This window comes from Musca vetustissima, unplaced genomic scaffold (assembly GCF_032173495.1).
Source record: "Musca vetustissima isolate MV318-11 ecotype Yass unplaced genomic scaffold, APGP_CSIRO_Mvet_v1 utg43074, whole genome shotgun sequence".
In the NCBI taxonomy this organism is placed as follows: Eukaryota; Metazoa; Arthropoda; class Insecta; order Diptera; family Muscidae; genus Musca; species Musca vetustissima.
Genome location: NW_026887100.1, coordinates 40,953 through 64,214, shown reverse-complemented (window position 1 = coordinate 64,214; position 23,262 = coordinate 40,953). Strand labels below are relative to the sequence as shown.

Genomic DNA, 23,262 nt, shown 5'->3' with positions numbered 1-23,262 from the left:
TAGTTATTGCATTTTTTATACAAGTGTTGAAATTGTTGTTTTGTAATTCAAGAGATTAAAAATAAAAAAATATATTATTTTGTGTGTGTTTGGAACAAAGCGTACTTATATAGTATAGTTTTAGAATCGAGAGATAGGAAATTTTCTGTTTTGAGTTAAAATTGTTGTCGACCTATGTTGGCTATAGATTGGATGTAATGAATAGTATTTGACTAATCGAATTCTATCCCATTGAACAAAAATGATAAAAATTATATTAGAGAATAAAGCATAAAATCAATATGGTAAGAAATCTTATATTGAAATGAATTATATAGCAAATATTGTAATATATTTTTTAGAAACAAAAAATAAAAAAAAATCGAGCTTTAAAACGATGTTTACTAATGGCCTGTAATATGTTTTAAATTTTATATTATTTTTTTACAACAACCGGGATTTTGGAAATCCCAAATCAGAGCTGGACAAAATCAAAATACCTATATATCCATACGCCTAATATATACTATAGATTACAGCCGATTCGGTAAGATTTTTCCGAGTCAGAAGTAATCAGAGTCTAATAAAGCCTTGGAAAAATCTGCGACTGGATACACAAATGCCGTTACTCTACGCATTTTATAAGCTGGAAACAAAAGGCAAATAAAAGCTTTTAAAATCTCCGGCTATTAAAGCCTGTGAAAGTAGTCCCCGTTGAAAAAAATCCGTAAGGAATCCACACGGTGATTTAATTTGTATCCGTGCACTGAAATTGAAGGAAACGTTTTCCAAAACCCCAGATGTTTTTTTCTATTTCATTCCTCGAAATGTTTAGCATCTATCGAAGCCTTGAAAAATATTCCGTAAAAAAATCCACCCCTATCGAAGCCTTGGAAAAATATACCTTTAAAAAATCCACCGATCGATGAAAAATCCTTAAGAATGCAAGTTGATAATCATTCATTCCTGATGATTTTTTTCTATAGTAAGCGGGTTAAAACTCTCCTTGTCGGCTTACTGAATTTTATTTATGAAAAAAAAACTTCCACCACCAACAATTTTTTTTTCTAGGGAAAAATAACATCTTCTTCAACAGAGGTGGAATTTATTTTCTATAGGAAGAGCCTTCTTTACTTACTAAGTCTAAGAAGAAGTGCCGGATTAGACTGGTAAAAATAGGCGTGGATTTTTAAGGCCTAAAATTGGGATAGGAATTTTAAGGCCTGGATTTGTAAGGCCTAGAAATAGGAGTGAAATTTTCAGGTCTAACAATAGGCATGGATTTTTAAGGACTAGATAAAGGCGTGGATTTTTCAGGCCTAGAAATAGGCGTGGATTTTTATGGAATATAAATAGGTGTGGAACGTACACTGGGATTAGAAAAAGGCATTTATTTACATTTGAAATAACACATAATGAGACTTTTTACTTTGCACCCTTTTGAACATCTCAATATTCTCGGAATATATTTGATACAATGAAGGAGAGTGTTCCTATAGAAGATTTAATGTTTGTTTTTAAACTCGAAGATACTTCTGAAGAAGACTATGTTGTCTCTTCTATAATTTAAAGTTCTTCGTGTAGAAGATTTGAAGGTCTTGGCGAAGGATTTTTTCTTTCAGTAGAAAAGTCTTTTTCAATTACTGTCTTTATAAAATAGATTCCTTATTGAATGCACTGCTATTAAAACTTCATCCACCAAAGAAGTACCGGAGGACATTGGAGGGATCATTGTCCACTGGAACTTGAAAACAGTGGGTTATTCAAATTTTCGAAAGAAAACAATGAAAAAAGATAATGTTCAATAATTTCTAAACTATTTTGAAGAACGGTTTTGTAGAAAATTGAATTTTTAGTAAAAGATTTGAAGTATTGAATATTTTCTTCTTGCCCTTTTTGGAAAATAAAGTATTTTATGAGGAAGAAAGGGTAATTTCGAAGACTTCACTAAATTAAAAATTCCTGTTAGAGAAAACTATGCTGTCTCTAGGCATATTTGAATTACTTCTAGAAAATGTGGAGTTCATATTGATTGTAAAAATAATCTTTAATGAATCGAATTTTTTTAAAACTTTGGTAAAGAAAAAAACTTCCTAGCACCAAGAGCATCCATGGCTTTTAAATTAAATTTTTAGCCGGAAGATCAATATCCCCTAGAATTGTAAAATGCGGATTAATTTGAAAGTGTTAAAATTTTACTTAAAATTTTCTTTAAATTTACCCTTTCTGAAAATTATTATTATTCTATGAGGATTTTGTATAAAATTGAACGAACGATTTTCTTAATAACGATTTATAATTTTCCCTTTTCGAAAATCTAATTATTCCATGAAGATGTCTTCTAAAAGTGTTGAAATTTCTTTCTAAAAATAACGAAGAAGATTTGAAGTTTTTCATTAAAATGTGTTTTAGAAATTTTGGAGGTCATATTGATGTTTAAAAAATCCTTAAAGATTCCATCTCTAATAAAGCTTTGAAAAATCCTCAAAAAGAATAAAATTCCGTAGTTTTTTTACTCTGATAAGAAATTCTTGCATATTTACATATAAAACCTTGACTAAAAACTTCCTAAAGAGAATCCACGCCTTTTAGAACCATGACGAACCTATTAATTAAAATCAGAGTCTATTAAAAATATCTATGACGAATTCATCCTTCCTGAAATCGTTAAAATAATTTATTGAAAGAAAATCTTCATAATTCACAACTATTAAAAATTTAAATAAAATTTGCATGGCTTCTAATAAAAATAAGTCTTCTCGTAGAAGACAAAGGATTTCTGGATTCGTAGAAGACCAAAATGACGTCACAAGGAAGACAAAATGATTTCTCATAATAGTGGTGTTCTCATAAAAAAGAAAGATCCTATCATTGAAGACATTTTATCGAAGTTCAAAAGGTATTTTTATTGAAGACGAAAAGGTAATCTTATGGGGACCATGATATCTCGTCACAGAAAATCAAAAAGTCCTCTCATAGAAGACAAAAAGGTATTCCCATAAAAACATAGACCTTCTTGAAAAAATACTTTTACAAGTAACAAAACAATCAACGTTTACCTATATTTTCGAAATATAATACAATTTTTTTTTTAAAAATTACATATCCGGCTATTTATGGATTTTAATAATCTATTAAAACGCACTAAGAATAGAATACCATAAAGGCATGGTATTCCAAAAGGCACGAAGAATAGAATATCGTGTTATTTTCTTGTATTGAATATATGAAGATCGCATATGGAATACTTGATGGTATATTTTAAGGTCTTCTTAAAAATATGAAAAGGACATCACACCGAATTATAAGAAATTTTTAGTGAAAGAAGAAACTACACTATTAAACGGCTGGGGTATTTTTTCTATATGAAAGCTCTGCTAATCTGATGATGCATTTTCATAAATATTTAGAAAAAAAAAACCTTCCTTGTCAATAGGCCTACCTCATTCACGGAGATTTATTTTTCCATAGAGTTTTCTTCAGTCTATAAGGACATTTTTAATACCAATATGTTTATTAGCTACTGCGAATTTTTGTATAGCCTTCCTCATGTACTGGGAAACAAAATCTTCCAAATCCACGGAAGAAAGTACATAACTATAAAAAATATTCTATACATCTTTGTTCTATAAAAACTCAACCCTGTAGCTGATATTTGTATAAATAGAAAACAATTTCATTAATGGCTTTTGTTTTTTTTTTCTCTAGAAATAAATTTACCTCAGCCTATAGATTTTGTTTTTTTTAGAAAAAATACATCCACAGTCATTGAGGATTTTCTTTAAGGAAAACAATATTCCATAGCCCCTGACATTTTTTTTCTTTAAAAACAATATTTTCAGTTTAAAGGGAATAATATTTTTAGGCAATTGCGTATTGCATAATATAATGTATGTATTCTTCTTAGGACTGTTTACTTGGAAATGTCTGCCTCCGTGTCTGAGGACTTTTTATAGAAAAAATACTTCCAGGAACTTTTTTCGGAATCAGAAAATTTTCTCCAAACAAATTGCTTAGCCACTGACAATTTTTTTTATAAAACATTCACCTTAGCCACATTTTCCATTCAAAATGACTTTTTCTAATTAATACTTGATGGTATATTTTAAGGTCTTCTTAAGGATATGAAAAGGACATCACACCGAATTATAAGAAATTTTTAGTGAAAGAAGAAACTACACTATTAAACGGCTGGGGTATTTTTTCTATATGAAAGCTCTGCTAATCTGATGATGCATTTTCATAAATATTTAGAAAAAAAAACCTTCCACATAGTCAGGGGATTTTGTCAATAGGCCTACCTCATTCACGGAGATTTATTTTTCCATAGAGTTTTCTTCAGTCAATAAGGACATTTTTTATAGAAATATGTTTATTAGCTACTGCGAATTTTTGTATAGCCTTCCTCATGTACTGGGAAACAAAATCTTCCAAATCCACGGAAGAATTCTTTAACTCTAAAAAAGTACACAACTATAAAAAAATATTCTATACAGCTTTGTTCTATAAAAACTCAACCCTGTAGCTGAGGTATTTGTATAAATAGAAAACAATTTCATTAATGGCTTTTGTTTTTTTTTTCTAGAAATAAATTTACCTCAGCCTATAGATTTTGTTTTTTAGAAAAAATACAATAGTCATTGAGGATTTTCTTTAAGGAAAACAATATTCCATAGCCCCTGACATTTTTTTTCTTTAAAAACAATATTTTCAGTTTAAAGGGAATAATATTTTTAGGCAATTGCGTATTGCATAATATAATGTATGTATTCTTCTTAGGACTGTTTACCTGGAAATGTCTGCCTCCGTGTCTGAGGACTTTTTATAGAAAAAATACTTCCAGGAACATTTTGGAATCAGAAAATTTTCTCCAAACAAATTGCTTAGCCACTGACATTTTTTTTTATAAAACATTCACCTTAGCCACATTTTCCATTCAAAATGACCTTTTCTAATTATGTATTTAAAAATTAAATATTATGTTTCAAATGTTCTTCTGAAGAAGAGAATTTGGATTTTCTGGGAAATATAAAAATGTTTCCAATATTTGCTGGCTTCTAATATATAAATTAAGAATTTATATTCTTTTGTTGTATTCTCATTAACATAACAACAAATTTTAGTTTTCAAATTTCAATAAAATTTGTTTTTATTTTTGTGGTATATAATTTAAAATATTACTTTAAATTTGTACAAGAGGAAAATATGAAATTGAGACCATGTAAGTAAACATCAACGTTAAAGCATTCTTTAAGAACTAGTTGTTCTTGTTATTTTTTTGCTATACGAAAAACAATAACAAATAAACAATTACTTAAAGTAACAAATACAAAATAAACCTTTTACATTTTCTTTCTCACACAGTATACTTCAAGTTGTGTTTAATTCCCTCCATTTTGTTTCTTTCCTTTTTCAACATCTTGTGGCAATTGTTGGAATATTGATGAATTCATTTGTAATTTTGTTTGTTTTTTTTTTTCATTAAATAATAATAATTATTATTTTATTTATTTATTATTTTGTTTTATTTTTTATTAATTATTAAATCTATAAAATTTAATTCTGTTTCTTGTTTTGTTTTGTTTTATTGTATTGTATTTTTGTTGTTGTTGTTCTATAGTTGAGAATAATGTCCATGCAAAATTATTCCACATATCCTTAAGTATTTCCTGTTTGCAAAGTATACGGGGTGTGTATTCTCATCATTATCATCTGTTGTTTTTGTTGCGTTTCGCAATGATATTTTCATGTAGTAGAACAATGACTTGACCATATGGTTGGCTGACTGACTGACTCTGCGGCGGCAGGGCTTCCAAATGATTATGATGTATGTGTGTGTGTGTGTGGGTATGTATTTTGTGTATTTATAAAGAAAATATATTTTCTTTTTCTTATAGTTGTGGTGGTGGTGTTGGTAGTTATTGGCTGTGTTTTTGAGTCTTGGGCTTGGTTTTACAAAAAACGCAACATTCTTCGTTTGAGTTTTTTCATCCGCTTTTAAAATTCAAAATTAAACGATGATTGACCAGCTGGGCCACCACCGAATTGGAAGAAGTGCCGGAATACATGTGATGGATCAATGTCAGCTGGAAGAGACAAAAAGAAAATGGAGACAAAGGGTTATTAAAATAGAAATAAAAAATGGGGATTAATAATTAGAGGACTTATTATAGGGAACCAAAATATCTTCTTATCGACAACAATTATTCTTAGCGAATGGTATTTTCATTCATATAGAAGACCAACAGGTTTTCGAATAGAGAACCAAAAGGTCTCGCCATTGTTTTTATCGAAGACCAAAAGGTCATCATTGAGAGGACCAACAGGTCTTCTTATAAAGGAAGAAAAGTTTTCTCATAGAAGACCAAGTGTTCTTTACGAAGACCAAATTGTCATCATATAGGAATCCTACATGACTGCCAAGACGGCTCAAAAAGTATTTTTATGGAAGATCAAAAGGTTCCTTATACGAGACCATAAGGTTCTATTCATAGAGGAACGAAACGCCTTCTAATAGAATGCCAAAAGGTCTTCTCATAGAATTTCTAGAGATTTTTCATAAAAGAAGGGCCATAAGGAATTCTTGAAGACCAAAGGGTCTTCTCATAGAAGACTAAAGTTATTTCTAGGGGTTTTCTTATATAATACTAAGAAGACTCTTCTCATAGTGGACCAAAAGGTCTTTCTTAAAGAGGACAGAGGATTCTTTGATTCGTAGAAGACTCATGGGAGACAATAGGATTTATTTTAGCTGAGCTATTCTCATAAATAACCAAAATGCCGTCTTTTAATAAAAGACTGAAAGCTCCCATAATTGAAAACATTTTATGGAAGTCAAAGAGGTCTTCTTATTGAAGGCCATCTTATGGAGGACCAAAATGTCTCAAAAAGTCCTCTCGTAGGAGACCAAAATGTCTTCTCATAGAACCTCTAGAAGTCCTCTAATAAAAGTCGGTCAAAATGGTCGCCTCAAAAGATTTTCTCATAGAAGACCAAAAAGTGTTCTCATAGTAGGCCAAAGGCTATGTTAGACCAAAAGATCTTCTTATAGAAGACCAAAAGGTCTTCTTATGGAAGACCAAAAGTTCTTCTTATGGAAGACCAAAATGTCTTTTTATAGAAGCCCAAAAGGTTTTCTCATGGAAGACCAAAAGGTCTTCTCAAAGAGAGCTAAAGGTTTTCTCACAAAAGACAAAAAGTTATTCGCATAGAAGACAAAAAGTTCTTCTCAAAGAGGACCAAAAAATCTTTTCATATAAGACAAAAGGTTTTCTCACAAAAGACAAAAAGTTCTTCTCACAGAATAACAAAAGGGTCTTCTCATAGAAGACTAAAATGTCTTCAGATAGAAGACCAAAGAGGACCGAAAAGTATTCTCATAGAAGATCAAAACATCTTCTCAAAGAGGGCAAAAAATCTTCTCATAGAAGACCAAAAAGTCTTCTCATAGAAGACCAAAAATTCTTTTCATAGAAGACCTAAAAGTCTTTTAATAGAAGCCCAAAAGTTCTTCTCACAGAAGCCCAAAAGCTCTTATAGAAGCCCAAAAGTTCTTCTTATAGAAGACCAAAAGGTATTCTTATAGAATACCAAAAGGTCTTTTCATAGGAGACCAAAAGGTCTTCTTATAGAAGATAAAAAGGTCTTCTCATATAAGACCAAAAGCTCTTCTCATAGACGGCCAAAAAGGTCTTATCATAGAAGACCAAAAGGTCTTCTCATAGCCAAAGGGTTTCCCATAGAAGACCAAAAGGTCTTCTGAAAGAAGATCAAAAGGTCTTCTCCTAAAAGACCAAAAGGTATTCTCATAGAAGACCAAAAGGTTATCTATGAGAAAAATACCAATAGGTCTTCTCACAGAAGACTAAAAAGTATTCTCATAGAAGTATTTAAGGTCTTCTCATGAAACCCAAAAATGTATCTTTAAGGAGACCAAAATCTCTTGTCCTAGGAGACCAAAAAGACTTCAGGGAGAAATCCCAAAAGTTTTTCTTATAGAATATCGAATGGTCTCCATTGAAAAGTTCTACAGATCTTCTTAATCAATTACATCCTTCCTCTCACTCACCTTGATCATGTTCCTCCATATCTTGACCACTATCGTAACGCATCTTTTTCCTAGGATCCGATAGAATCGCATAGGCTTCACCAATTTCCTTAAATTTCAATTCTTGCTCTTTACGCTCTTCCGGTGAACTGTTCGCATGACGATCTGGATGATGGACCAAAGCTTTCTTACGGTATGCCTTCTTAATTTCATCTTCGCCGGCATTACGTGATACACCCAATATCTTATAGTAATCCTTACGTTTTGATTTTTTCAATGCAAATTTAGCATCACGTAAAAGTTTCTTAATTTCTGGTGTTTTCTGTAGCTGTACAGCAGCCTCATAATCATTGACACACTCTTCGAATTTTTCCAGATCATTGTAGCAGCGGGCACGCAACAGCAATGCCTTCAAATATTTATCATTGATCTCGAGGACGCGGGTGCAATCCGCTACCGCATCACGTAAATTATTCAATTTGGAATGGACTAAAGCACGATTATATAAAAGTTTCGAATTAATATCCTTGTTCAGTTCATCGATTTTTAAGGCTTCGGTGTAAACGGATTGAGCTTCACGATAACGTCCCGTTTTGAAGAGGACATTGCCGTTTTCTTTCATATCTTTAAGGGTTTTACTTTTGGTGCGCATTTCTTTGGCTTTTTTGTGATCCGGATCGAGTTGCAAGGCCAATTCGAAATGTTTGATACCCTTTTCCAGATTATCCGTATAGTAGAAGCAGAGACCGCGTACATAAATGGCATCAGCCGAGGTACTGTCCAGTTTCATGACACTAATGGCAATATCAACGGCTTCATCGCAGCGGCCCAACAATGCCAAACATTCACCTTTGAGCAAGCGGTATCTGCAGGAAAAAATAAACAATTTTAATAAAATTATCATCAGGAATTCAAATTCCCACTCACCTGTAACAGGCTGGTGCCAATTTAATGGCCGAATCCAAATAGAAAACTACATTGCGATAGGCTTTGGCGTCATAATTCGATTGTACGGTCTGTTCCAATTGCCGGAGCTGTTGTGTGGCCTGTTTTTCCGCATTCACCGAATTGCTCTGTGGATCCAGTTCTTCGATTTTCTTAATAGCCTGTTCAGCACCGATAATATCACCCTTTGCAACACAACATTTCGCAATACGCACATAGGCCTTTTCGAATGCCGGATCTAAACGTGCCGCTGTCCGTGCATCGTTCAGGGCATTCGTATAATTCGACAGCATCATGTAGCATGCCGAACGATTGGCATAATATGTTGGACAGTCGGGACATAGTGAAATGGCATCGGAATAGAATTTCAAAGCTGATTGATAGTTTTGTGCCTTGTAATCGTCGTTGCCAAGTTTTTTCTTTTCTTCAGCAATGCTAGAATTAAAAAAAAAGAAATCAAATTAAAAAATTAGTAAAAAATTAATTTGGTTAAAAAATATTGAGATATTCTATATAATATTTTTTAATATACACCTCTCTTAGCAACACGCATACATAAAGGGCAAGTCTGTGGAATCTGCATTACACGAAGGCTATATTCAAATTTTACGCTGACCGCCTTCTTATATATAGAGGGAGCCTTTAACAACGTTAAACTTGAATCCATATACCACTCACTTAAAGAAGTTGGCATTCCTGATACCCTTACATATTGGATAGATAAAATGCTTAACAGCATAATTATAAATTCAAGTGTGGATGATACAAAAATCAGGAAAACGGTAACTAGAGGGACACCTCAGGGAGCGGTGCTTTCGCCGTTACTGTGGCTATTGGTAATTAAAATTATACTGACGGAATTGGAAAGGTATCAAAGTTGTAGCCTATGCGGACGACGTGGTGATATTGATTTCCGGAAAATTTCCGTATACAATCTCGTAGCTTATGCAAAGAGCCTTATTGACGCTGTCGCGCTGGGCCAGGGCAAATGGCCTTGGGGTAAATCCAACGAAGACAGAACTGGTAATGTTCACTAGGAAGCGTAAGCTCGGCATTTTTTGCTCCACCAACACTGAATGGAGTGCAACTTCATCTATCTCCCGAGGCAAAGTCCCTCGGCACAATCCTGGACTGTCAACTACGATGGAAAAGGAACGTTGAGGAACGGGCGAAGAGAGGGATGATTGCACTCTATACAAGCAAGAGCTGCATTGGGAAAAGCTGGGGGCTAAAACCATCGACTATACACTGACTGTATAACACTGTGGTGAGGCCCATCTTGTCCTATGGTTCTCTTGTTTGGCGGAACTGTTTGCGCCTCAAGTCGACATCCAGTAAATTAGACAAGGTACAAAGAGCCGCCGCGATTTTAGTTACAGGAGCCAGAAGGAGTACGCCATAAGCAGCTCTGAACGAAATGCTGTACTTCAAGCCTCTGGGCCTCAGCATTAAATGTCAGGCCGTGCGCAGCGCCCTAAGGCTGCATGAACAAAAACTCTGGCGGAACTGTACCTTTGGGCATGGTAGTATTTTGAATGAACCAGGTATGGCATTGGACCAACGCGCTAAACTAAGCGATTATATAGCACCAATCCTGAGATTTGACGTAGATTTGATGTAGATGTCGTTATTCCTAGTAGAGACGACAGGAAACGAAGTAACCCTCCTCTGGATGGTCTGGCCTTCTATACAGACGGATCCAAGATGGAAGAAGGTACAGGGGCAGGCGTCTACTGTGAAAGGCTGGACCTTGAGTTAACCTAAAAGCTGGATTGCAACTGTAGTGTTTTCCAAGCTGAAATCTTCGCGATCTGGAAGGCAGCGGAATTGATAAAAAGTCTGGATGCAGAGGTCGTTGAACCGGTGACTATCTTTGTCAAGCGTTCAGTCGAGCAGTAAAGACATCAAATCTTGTTATATCAAATCCGAAGCCGTCCTCAAGTGTAGAGCTGGTCTGGAAGAACTTACTTATAGCTATCGGTTGTGTTGGTTACCAGGACATTGTGACACCTTGTGTAATGAAAGAGCGGACGAACTAGCTAGACGAGGATTTCAATCCATCGATCTAGAAACTGATGACTCAATCAAACCACCCATATATCTTTTTTATCGGAAATTTGGGGCATTCTTTGACGAAAGATCCTGTGAACTTTGGCACAACGAACCTAGGTACAACGTGTCAAGATCCATTTGGCCGACTCTGTCTACCAAAAGAACGCACTCACTGTTGAACCTGAGGAAAGCTGAAATTAGAGTGATGACAGGAATCATCACTGGTCACTGCAATATCAGGTCTTTTACTAGTAAATCGGATTTTGATGCAATTGATTACTGTAGACTCTGTGTTGACGAGGAGGAGACGGAGACAATCAAGCATTTCCTGTGTCATTGCCCTGCCCTGGCTTACAGCCGGCACAGACTAGTGGGTGCTCATTTTCTACCGAGTCTCAGCTTCTTCTCAACAACCGAACCTGCTCTAATCTACAGCATTATTAGAAACCTAAAGTGGTTAGGAACATACAACCTTGACATGTAACACATATTCTGTCTGACTCCCAGAGCCATCAACCTTCATTCCTCTTTCATTTATTTATGTAAGCTTCTCAACTCTCCTTTATTTCCCTAATGTTCTCTCCCCTACAGATCTGTCTTTGTCTCTTCTCTTCACAGTATCTCTTCTTGTGGATGATCACAACGTACCTAACCGGTCTCAGAGTGCTGCAGCCACATAAGTGACTGCACATCCCCAAACCTAACCTAACCTTCTAGGACTTTTAAAAATATATATTCCAATGAACTCTAAAAATAGATTTTGTTTTTAAATATATTTCGAAGTATTATCGAAAAGTTTTTAAAGGTCTACCAAATAGGCGCGTATTTTTTTAGAAATATTTTTTTAAAGGAATACAAAAATTCTTGTCATTTCCCTTACCAGTTGCATTCTGCAACTACCATCATAGATATTTGATTCGATTTCGTTTACAACTCAACTTGTAATTCGCCCTAAAATCTCCCAAAAATAACCGAAAATGAAAATCTAACTACAAGAAGACATCATCTAACCCCAAAAAAAATGAAACAGAAACTTTTTCCAACTGACACATAAAGCAAACGGAATAGAAACGAACCAGAAAAGTTAAAAGTAAAGCGCCACTGAACCATAACAATGACACCGACAAAAACGACGACGACACAGCGACCGCCAACCAACCAATACCGCACAGCACCCGCCGCCCAGCGTAAAGATGATGATATCCCGACCAAAAAAAGCGGGCAGCATCCAGCTCTCAACTACGAACCACCTGACTTAACTTTTGATGATGACGAATGAAAATGCTTATCAAAACTGACACAATGTAGTTATTTTCTATTTGTTGTTGTTGATGATGTTGTTTTTTAACAACAACAAAGTATTTCGGAAAAAAACAAGCAAAACACTAACAACATTTCAATTCCAGCAACATTTTCAACTCATCCACGTCCCTCCATGCATCCATCCATCCCTCCAGCACCCACAAAATAAATTTCACATGAATAGAGAGAGCGGAAGATTAGAAAAAAAAAACGGAAAACATATCACACAGACGAGGAGACAGACACAAAAACCACAACAAACGCACACACGTACCCACACACACACACTGATACCACACACAGACCAGCAGCTTACCAATCAGGCAAACTTTTCAAATCCATTCATTCAAAAGGATATAAAGAGAGATATATAACAGGCTGTGTATCCTTACAGCTTTATTGCATGTCATTTTAAATTCGTCCTGTTTTTTGTTTTTGTTGCTGTTGTTGAATGCAATGTTAGAATCTAATCTGTCTGCCTGCCTGCCAGCCCAGCCTGTGTGTCAGTAGTAACTGGGTGTAAAAACTCCACATCCCCCCGCCGATCATCATCATCCTCGCCATCATCAAACCACTTGTAATAGTTCTCCTCCATAGGTGTCTGTGCAACATTACATCCGCCTAAAGGGCCACATCTTTCTGATGTGCTGCTGATGAAAAGGATAACGATGCCGATTGCTTGCTTTCGTTCAAAATTGTTGTCATAAATAATTTATGAACACTTTAAAAAGGAAAGTTGCATCCGTACATCGAAATGGAAGTAACAACAAGTGGCATTGCTCAGCTGCTATTTAGTTGCAATTGAGAATTTTTATAGGCGGTATGGGGATGCAGATGTGTGTGTGTGTGCGTTTCTGTGCAAATGCATTTTTTCAATTGCCTTTTAAGAATTGACTTATTTAAAAGGATAAAAGCATTAAAATTGAAATCTAAATGGGCCATGAAATGTGAGAAAAAAACTTTTAAAACTCAAAAGTTCTGCACTTTATCTTTGGATTCGAAATATGGGTTGTGTGATGAATGCAAGGATGGGAAAATCAAAGATCTATTTTTCCAAACCTGGATATTTTCAAAATAGTTCTTCAAGGATTTTTCAAAAATATTTTTCAACGACCATAACAAGACCTGGATTTTTTTAAAAATATTTTTTCAAGGACCATTAGACCAAGGCGTGGATTTTTTAAAAATATTTTTTCAACATCCATTAGACCAAGGCGTGGATTTTTTAAAAATATTTTTTCAACGTCCATTAGACCAAGGCGTGGATTTTTTAAAAATATTTTTTCAAGGGCCAATAGTCCAAGGCGTGGGTTATTTAAAAATAGTTTTTCAAGGGCCATTAGACCAAGGCGTGGATTTTTTAAAAATAGTTTTTCAAGGGCCATTAGACCAAGGCGTGGATTTTTTAAAAATAGTTTTTCAAGGGCCATTAGACCAAGGCGTGGATTTTTTAAAAATAGTTTTTCAAGGGCCATTAGACCATTTTTTAAAAATAGTTTTTCAAGGGCCATTAGACCAAGGCGTGGATTTTTTAAAAATAGTTTTTCAAGGGCCATTAGACCAAGGCGTGGATTTTTTAAAAATAGTTTTTCAAGGGCCATTAGACCAAGGCGTGGATTTTTTAAAAATAGTTTTTCAAGGGCCATTAGACCAAGGCGTGGATTTTGGATTTTTTAAAAATATTTTTTCAACGACCATTAGACCAAGGCGTGGATTTTTTAAAAATATTTTTTCAACGACCATTAGACCAAGGCGTGGATTTTTTAAAAATATTTTTTCAACGACCATTAGACCAAGGCGTGGATTTTTTAAAAATATTTTTTCAACGACCATTAGACCAAGGCGTGGATTTTTTAAAAATATATTTTCAACGACCATTAGACCCACCTTCTTTTTAAGTATACCGATCGTCATATCTCGACTAGCTGAGTCGATCTAGACATGTGTGTCCGTCCGTCCGTCTGTCCATTATAATTTGTAAACACGATACAGGCCACAGTTATGGACCAATCTTCACGAAATTTTGCATGTAGGATGGGTTCTGGCCAATGAAGACCCCTATTGTTTTTGGAAAAGATCGGTTAATATTTAGGGGATGAAATGGACCAAATACTAAATTTTTGTCGGTTTTTCTGGTCGCTCCAGAGGCCGCAATTATGGCCCAAACACCGCGAATTTTTGCATGGAGAATGGGATCGGGCCAGAGAATAAGCATGCATGTTTTGATAAAGATCGGTCAATATTTAGCGGGTCAAATGGACCCTGACTTTTGTGTGAAAAATGACAAAATTTGTATTCTATGGCATATATATTTACTCCTGGAGGATGTAGACCCCAGGAGTTGATAGCATATCCAAGAGGAGTGGTTTTCCTTTAAATTGATACCAAATATAGTGATGTATCTACTCAGATGTGGGAGTTACAGTCAAATATTTACAGGTGCTTACGCTTTGACATTTTTCATAAAGTTCCAGTTATGGTCAAGAACAACGCCTACAATTTTCGGTGATGATCAGATTAAAATTTTGGGATGAAATGGACCGAAAACATAATTTTTTGGGTGTTTTCGAGTAGAGTATAATCCGAAAATCTCAACACAACCTACCGTGAAGGTAATCTGGACAAGTAAATAGAAGGATTGTACTGAATATTCGAAAAAAGTAAGGAAGAGGTGTTTAAGTTTAAGTTTAATTTATTGAGCCTTATTTTCAAAACGTTATAATAATAAAGAGTGTGAATAACAGCAAGTAATACTTAAGACTATAATGTATTGTCTAAATTTACAATAACATTTGTATTCAGTGCCATACTTAGACAGAAGTTGAGGAAATATAATTAATACATAATATTGGTTAAAATTCCTTGCTCCCGGGAATACAATTTTATGAGTGTTGAAATCTCAATTATGCTTACAAACTAAATAACAAAACAAAAAAAAAAAAAAAAAAAAATGTTTGGTTAAAAAAATTTTTTTTTTTTTTGCAAAAAAAAAAAAATAAATTTTTTAAAAAAAAAAAAAAAAAAAAAAAAAAAAAACCAATACTGTGTCGTAAAACCTTTCGCTCTAAAATTTCCATTTCACTGATCACTACAGGGGATATGCTAAACCATATTGGAAAAGCATACAGTAATACTGGTCGGATACTGGTTTTGTATAAAAGTAACTTAGTTTTTGTTGGTAGATCTTTATTTACTAAAATTCTAGAAAACGATCCTATTACTCTATATGCTTTCGCCAAACCTTGCCTAGCATGATTATTAAATTTTAGTAGATTATTAAAAGTAATTCCTAAGTATTTCATAGTAGTTCCTATTGGAATTTCAACCCCATTAAAAATCAGTTTGAGGTTTTTACTTTCTGGAACTACAAATTTTCTACATTTCCCAGACGCATTTCGTATACAAATGGCCTCGGTTTTGGAAGGGTTAATAGAAATACCCCAATTGGAATAAAATTGATCTACATTCTCTAAATGATGCTTTACTTTATTTAACGCGTTTTGGGGCGATTCATCGTGAGCATACAACAATGAATCGTCAGCATATAGAATACCAGTGGAGCAGATATCACTATGGGGGAAATCGTGCATAAAAATGCTGTATAAATGCGGTGACAAAATGGATCCTTGGGGGACACCACAACTAACGTTATCTAGCTCAGACAAAATGCGGTTAAATTCTATACAAAACTTTCTATTTGAAAAGAAACTTTGAAAGAGTTTTATAACGAACGGATCAAAGTGTAGTTGAGCCATTTTGTAGAGGATACCTAAGTGTGATGCATGATCAAATGCTTTTTCAACATCAAGTGAGATTGCAACTGTACATTTTCGTTCTCGTAAATTACTAACAATATCATTATGAAATTTAAGAAGGGCGTCTGTCGTGGAATGACCTTTTTTAAATCCAAATTGTAGTTCTGGGATATACAATGTTCCTATTCCGTAATCCATTTTGATGCGCATAATTCGCTCCAAAATTTTACCTAAATTGGAAAGCATGGAAATGGGTCTGAGATTGCAAATATCGATGTTATTTGGTTTTTTTAAAATTGGAACGATTTTGGAGATCTTCCATTTATCTGGAAAGTAAGAGTTGCTTAAGCAATTATTAAAAATGATTGTAAGATATTCGAAGCCTTTTGTCGGGAGTTTCTTTATTATAAAATTAGAAATGTTATCTAATCCGCAAGATTTCTTATTATTAATTGTTTTAATAAGGCTAACAATTTCTTCTATAGTCGTTAATCTAGGATTTTCATTAGCATTAAGAGAAGAATCGGTTTCACTAAAAATAACCATATTCGAATCAGTTGCAGTGGCTCTTTCTATGACGTTTTCCATTTCATGTATATTTTGAAGTAGTGGTACATGTTGGTAAATATTGCCGAAATATTCTCGCAACCTTTCGCATGCAACAGAATCATCGTCCAATAATACACCATTTTCAGATAATTTATTAATATATGATTTTCGCTTGTAACCAACGATATTATAGACTTGCTTATGAGCCCTTGGACCAGGTTTTATTTGTCTTACTCTTTCGGAAAATATTTTAGCCTGCTCAATTTCAACTTGCCTTTTAATCATGATAGCTAACAGCTGCACCTGTTTTGATAGCATGCGATAACTTGGATCGGACCTGTCTCGAGTTCTGTTGAAAATTCTTTTCAAGTCACGTTGCCAAACGTATTTTATTTTATAAAGATTTTTAATTCTATCTGAAACTATAATTTTCCTTCCTAAACGCACATTTTCCGAATGCGTGGAGTGGGCATTATTTATCACATCTGAAAATTTGTTTATATAATAGTCTATATCATCATTAGAAAGATTCTTTTTGGAATCTGGAAAATTAAAAAGCAAATCTTCTTTTACATTATTTTTAAAATTGTCCCAATTTGTATTTTTATACGAAGTGTAGCATCTGGGAGAGTTTAACAAAATCGATAATGACGATAGCTTTATTTGCAATTTAACAGGGAAATGGTCTGAAAATGTTGGTAATGTGTTAATTTGAAAGTTTGGTGCCACTGGATCTATTAATTTTGTGCTTATTATGTAATGATCAAGAAGAGGAAGAGGTGTTGTTAACCTCTAATCGGACAAGAGGGGGCAAATATAACGAAATATTACTCAGACTCGGAAAAAACATCCTCAGAAAGTTAGAGTTCGTGGTAGTTGTGTAGGGTATCGCATGGTCGGCCCCGTCCGACTATACTGCTCCGCTCACTGGTTTAAAAATATTTTTTCAAGGACTACCGACAGGTGTGGATTTCTTAAACATATTTTTCTTAGGACTATCAATAGGCATGGATTTCTTAAAAATATTTTCCAATGTGTAATAAGGACTCCTTCCAGCTTGTCTATAAGGACTCAATACAGCTCGTCTATAAAGACACCCTTCAGCTCGTCTATAAAGACTCCCTCTTCAGCTCGTCTATAAAAACTCCCTCTTCAGCTCGTCTATAAAGACTCCCTCTTCAGCTCGTCTATAAAGACTCCCTCTTCAGCTCGTCTATAAAGACTGCCTCTTCAGCACGCCTATAAAGACTCCCTCTTCAGCTCGTCTATAAAGACTCCCTCTTCAGCTCGTCTATAAAGGCTCCCTCTTCAGCTCGTCTATAAAGACTCCCTCTTCAGCTCGTCTATAAAGACTCCCTCTTCAGCTCGTCTATAAAGACTCCCTCTTCAGCTTGTCTATAAAGACTCCCTCTTCAGCTCGTCTATAAAGACTCCCTCTTCAGCTCGTCTATAAAGACTCCCTCTTCAACTCGTCTAAAAAGACTGACACTTCAGCTCGTCTATAAAGACTCCCTCTTCAACTCGTCTAAAAAGACTGACACTTCAGCTCGTCTATAAAGACTCCCTCTTCAGCTTGTCTATAAAGACTCCCTCTTCAGCTCGTCTATAAAGACTCCCTCTTCAGCTCGTCTATAAAGACTCCCTCTTCAACTCGTCTAAAAAGACTGACACTTCAGCTCGTCTATAAAGACTCCCTCTTCAGCTTGCCTATAAAGACAATTTTCATCAAGTCTTCAGACTGCATTCAGCTGATCTTAATCCAGTCAATAAAAATTTCTGAGCTTTAGCTTGTCTTTAATGGGTTCGAAATCCCCGAGCGTATAAAGTTTTCGACTTCATTTTGCCTATAAAGGCTTCCTTCACCTATAAGGACTCCTTCTGCATGTTTATGTGCACACAAAGTCATCCTATTACATTGGGTCCTGTTCCTTGAGTTCCTTGTTCACACCTCATTTCTTCCTCTTCCTCTCACTGATCCACCTCTTTTGTGTATTTTTAGCGCCACAATAATAATAATAATAATGCACGACGACGACATAGAATTTGTTTTGCAAATTACCAACACCTTTTTGTTCTCGGTTTTGTCTTCCGCTTTTTGTTTGTTTGTTTGTTAACAGCAGCTTCTTTTGTGGTTTTGTATTCCAGCAACAAAAAACATATTTCCTTTCTTCTAGGTACAACATATTTGCACCGGCTTTTTTATGTTGTTGTTACCTCATTCATATTTATTTCGCCGTTTTTGGTCGCGTTGGGTGTGAGCGCCACCACCACCATTTGAATATAATTTGCAAAACGTTTTTGGTAGAGACGTTTGCTTGCCGGCATTTCTAGTCCACTGTCCCGCCATTCTTATTTTATATTTGAGATTGGCGTGAATGTTGTGGCCTTCCCCAAAATGTATTCATCCGTTTTTTGGCTGCATCCTTTTCTATGAATTTTCTATTTGCACAAGGCACAAAAAATGGAGGAAATTTGAATATTTCGTTTGGCATTATGATCAGTGAGGGTTTCCTTTATTTCATATTTCCGTTTTTATTTCGGCGTATTGTGTTTCTAAATTTGTTTGCTGTGGTAATTATTATTCTTGGGAAATTTTATAGAACTCACAGGAAACTATGTTTCTAATGAAAACCAAAAATGCAAAACAATACACAGGACCCACAGAGGACTATTTTTGCAGAAAAAAAATGACGGGATCCGTAGAGGCCTTTTTTTGTATAAAAAAAATAGACAGACCCGTAGGGAACTATGTTTTCGTATAAAAACATCTCAGGACCCGTAAGGGGCTGTATTTTTTTCGTATAGAAAAAAACGACAGGACCCGTAGGGGACTATTTTTTTCGTATAGGACTATTTTTTCGTATATAAAAAAATCGACAGGACCCTTTAGGGGACTATTTTTTCGCATAGAAAAAAATCGTATAGAAAAAAAATCGACAGGACCCTTTAGGGGACTATTTTTTTCGTATAAAAAAAAATCGACAGGACCCTTTAGGGGACTATTTTTTCCGTATAGGAAAAAATCGACAGGACCCTTTAGGGGAGACTATTCAGCTAGTCTATAGAGACTCCTTTCAGGTCGTCTATAGAGACTCCCTCTTCAGTTTGTCTATAGAGACTCTCTTTTCAGTTCGTCTATAGAGACTCCCTCTTCAGTTCGTCTACAGAGACTCCCTCTTCAGCTTGTCTATAGAGACTCGTCCTTCAGCTCATCTATAGAGACTCCCTCTTCAGCTCATCTATAGAGACTCCCTCTTCAGCTCGTCTATAGAGACTCCCTCTTCAGCTCGTCTATAGAGACTCCCTCTTCAGCTCGTCTATAGAGACTCCCTCTTCAGCTCGTCTATAGAGACTCTCTCTTCAGCTCGTCTATAAAGACCCCCTCTTCAGCTCGTCTATAGAGACTCCCTCTTCAGCTCGTCTATAGAGAATCGTTCTTCAGCTCATCTATAGAGACTCCCTCTTAAGCTCGTCTATAGAGACTCCCTCTTCAGCTCGTGTGTATAGACTCCCTCTTCACCTCGTCTATAGAGACTCCCTCTTCAGCTCGTTTATAGAGACTGATTCCTTTCAGCTCGACTATAGCTACTCCCATCATCTCGTTTATAGAGAATTTCTTCAGCTCGTATATAAAGACTCTCTCTTCAGCTCGAATATAAAGACTCCCTCTTCACCTCGTCTATAAAGACTCCCTCTTCAGCTCGTCTATAGAGACTCCCTCCAGGTCATTTAAAAAGAATCCTATCAGCTCATCTACAAAGACTCCCATCACTCGTCTAAAGAGGCTCAATTCACTCGTCTAAAGAGACTCCCTTCAGCTCGTCTAAAAAGACTTTCAGCAAAAGTTTTCCTCATCGAACATATTTCCATTAACGACTTAATGTTTTCTCTGATCACTCTATCTCCCTCTCTCCACCCTCCACATAATCTGCTTATTTCGACATCATTTAAATTCCAAGAAGTCTTTGTCATCGACCATAAAAGCAACTTTCCATTCAGGCCAGACTGCTGGCATAGAATGCAGGAGGCGTGGGGACTGCAATTGGTCATTTGTATAATGAAATATTTAAGCCAAGATTTATTAAACGAGAAGAAGCAGAGAATTGGACAGACGGACGGACATACAGACACATGACCGGCATGTCTATGACATTCCAGAAGAAGTACGAAGAAAATGTAACAAAGCCAATGGATTTTCTGTTTCAGTTTTTTTTTTCATTTTTCTTTCATTTTGTCATCCAAAGAAAATTAGTTGCAGAAGACGAAATGGACAGCTGCAACAGAATTTGCAATGGATACTGCAACAACATCAACAACAAATGGCTGTTATTGTTGCTGAAGTGCCATAATGAATGAAAATGAAAAGAATTTGTAAATAATGTCAGGTTATGGCATTTACTTGGTAGGCAGGGGCAGAGGGGTTGGATGTAATGAAGGGAAGAGGCTATGTAAGTAAAGATGACACAAAGTTTAATAAAAGCAAAATGTAATAATAACAACAACAACAAACATGTTGCAGTTGCAAAGAACTCGCAAAGCTTCAAACTGTTTGAGAAATTAAAGAACGAAAGCAAGCAGATGATTGGCATATGCTATGGCTCAGTGTGCAAAACGAAAATGAGAAAAATACGAGGAAGAAACAAAAAAACGAGGCGGCACAAAAAAACTTTTGCAAAAAAGCGAAGAAAAATTCTTAAGATTACAATGGCCAAACATGGCTACTAACGAATGGATACGTCGTTGTTACAACGTTGACGCGGCTGGCATCTACCTACAATCTATGCACATTGAAGGCAACAATAACAACCACAAGAGTTTGGCCGAACACCACCGTCAGCCCTGTAACAGCAACTAGTAGCAAAGCCATGTACAACTTAACAATTTGTTGTTGCTGTTGAAAAAATCAGAAAAAAAGTCGATGTAATACAAAGAAGAATGTAAAATACCAGAAAAATGTCCGAAAGAGCCCAAAAAAACCAGGAAAATTATTTTTCCCTTCAGTTTGGTTTTTTGCACAAAGTTCTGGCGAAACATTTTCTAGTCAAAGGTATTATCACTTAGCAGAAGAAAGAAAAAAAAAACACAAAAATGTCATTCTTTGACCAGACCAAAAAAAAAAAGACAAAAAATAATGTTAACGAACTTCAGATGTGTGTTAACCAGACCAGAAGGTAAAGAGGATGTAATACCCCGACAATTAGCAAGAAAATATTTATACAGGAAAACTGGAGTATTTATAGACCAGCTGGTCTTTATAGACCAGCTGACGTGGGTTTAGTTGAAGAGTTAAGGGGGTCTTTATAGACGAGCTGAAGAGGTCGTCTTTAAAGACGAGCTGAAGAGGGAGTCTTTAAAGACGAGCTGAAGAGGGAGTCTTTAAAGACGAGCTGAAGAGGGAGTCTTTATAGACGAGCTGAAGAAGGGAGTCTTTATAGACGAGCTGAAGAAGGGAGTCTTTATAGACGAGCTGAAGAGGGAGTCTTTATAGAGGAACTGAAGAAGGAGTCTTTATAGACGAGCTAAAGAGTGAGTTATTATAGACGAGCTGAAGAGGGCGTCTTTATAGACGAGCTGAAGAGGGAGTCTTTATAGACGAGCTGAAGAAATAGTCTTTATAGACGAGCTAAAGAGTGAGTTCTTATAGACGAGCTGAAGAGGGCGTCTTTATAGACGAGCTGAAGAGGGAGTCTTTATATACGACCTGAAGAGGGAGTCTTTATAGACGAGCTGAAGAGGGCGTCTTTATAGACGAGCTGAAGAGGGAGTCTTTATAGATGAACTGAAGAGGGAGTCTTTATAGATGAGCTGAAGGAATTCTTTGCAGACGAGCTTCAGCTCTTTTTAGACAAGTTGAAGAGAGAGAGAGAGAGTGTGTGTTTACAGATCTCAAGGCCGTCTTATACATCTACTGAAGGGATTCTTTACGTAACTGAAGGCAGTCTTTATAGACGAGAATCTGTATATACGAACTGTAAGAAATCTTCATAGCTCCCAATATTTACAGTATTTATCTATAAAAAAACAAGGATCTACATTTTTTTCCATATAAAAATCCCAGGAAAACAGGGACAATATTCTTCAATGGGAAAAATCAAAAGACTACAGTACAGTTTTCGAATAGAAAAGCATGCACAATATCCATAGAGTACGATCTTATTCTATATAAAAAACATCACAGGTTTACCGGAGACTATATTTTTCCTACAGAAAAACATTTCACATGACCGAGATGGTAAAATTTGTTTTATACAAAAAATTCACTGGTCCACTGTTTTCCCAGGAAGAATTATTTTCCACACAAGATCCGTATAAGAAGGAGGATTTATTGTATGTTTCATTTAATGAAGAACATTTTCTTAAGATCTTAAAACACAATTTAAATGCAGTAATAACTAAATGTCTTTCAGTATATATAGGACATTTTCAGTTATTTTTGTTGTTCTTGCTGCTGTTTTTTTTTTATTTTCATTCAGCCCGAAACAAAAACAATAACGAGAATAAGGGGTTAAATAATATTCTCTGTTTCTGAATCAGTTGTTTTTGTTTGTTTATTGTTCTGATGATGATTGTTATTGCTATTATTGTCGTTGTTGTTATTGTTTGAGGAAAACCACATGTCCTGTCTCAACATTT

At 35.3% G+C, this 23,262-nt stretch overlaps 1 protein-coding gene across 1 annotated transcript; it reads right to left on the bottom strand.

Moving 5' to 3' along the window:
• Positions 1-5,931: 5,931 nt before the first annotated feature.
• Positions 5,932-9,409, bottom strand: LOC133334662 (dnaJ homolog subfamily C member 7; the record flags this gene model as incomplete). The annotated part of the gene is made up of 3 exons (XM_061542994.1): positions 5,932-6,065; positions 8,048-8,892; positions 8,954-9,409. Coding segments are annotated over 3 exons (1,390 nt in total), but the record flags the coding sequence as incomplete, so codon positions are not given.
• Positions 9,410-23,262: the final 13,853 nt, after the last annotated feature.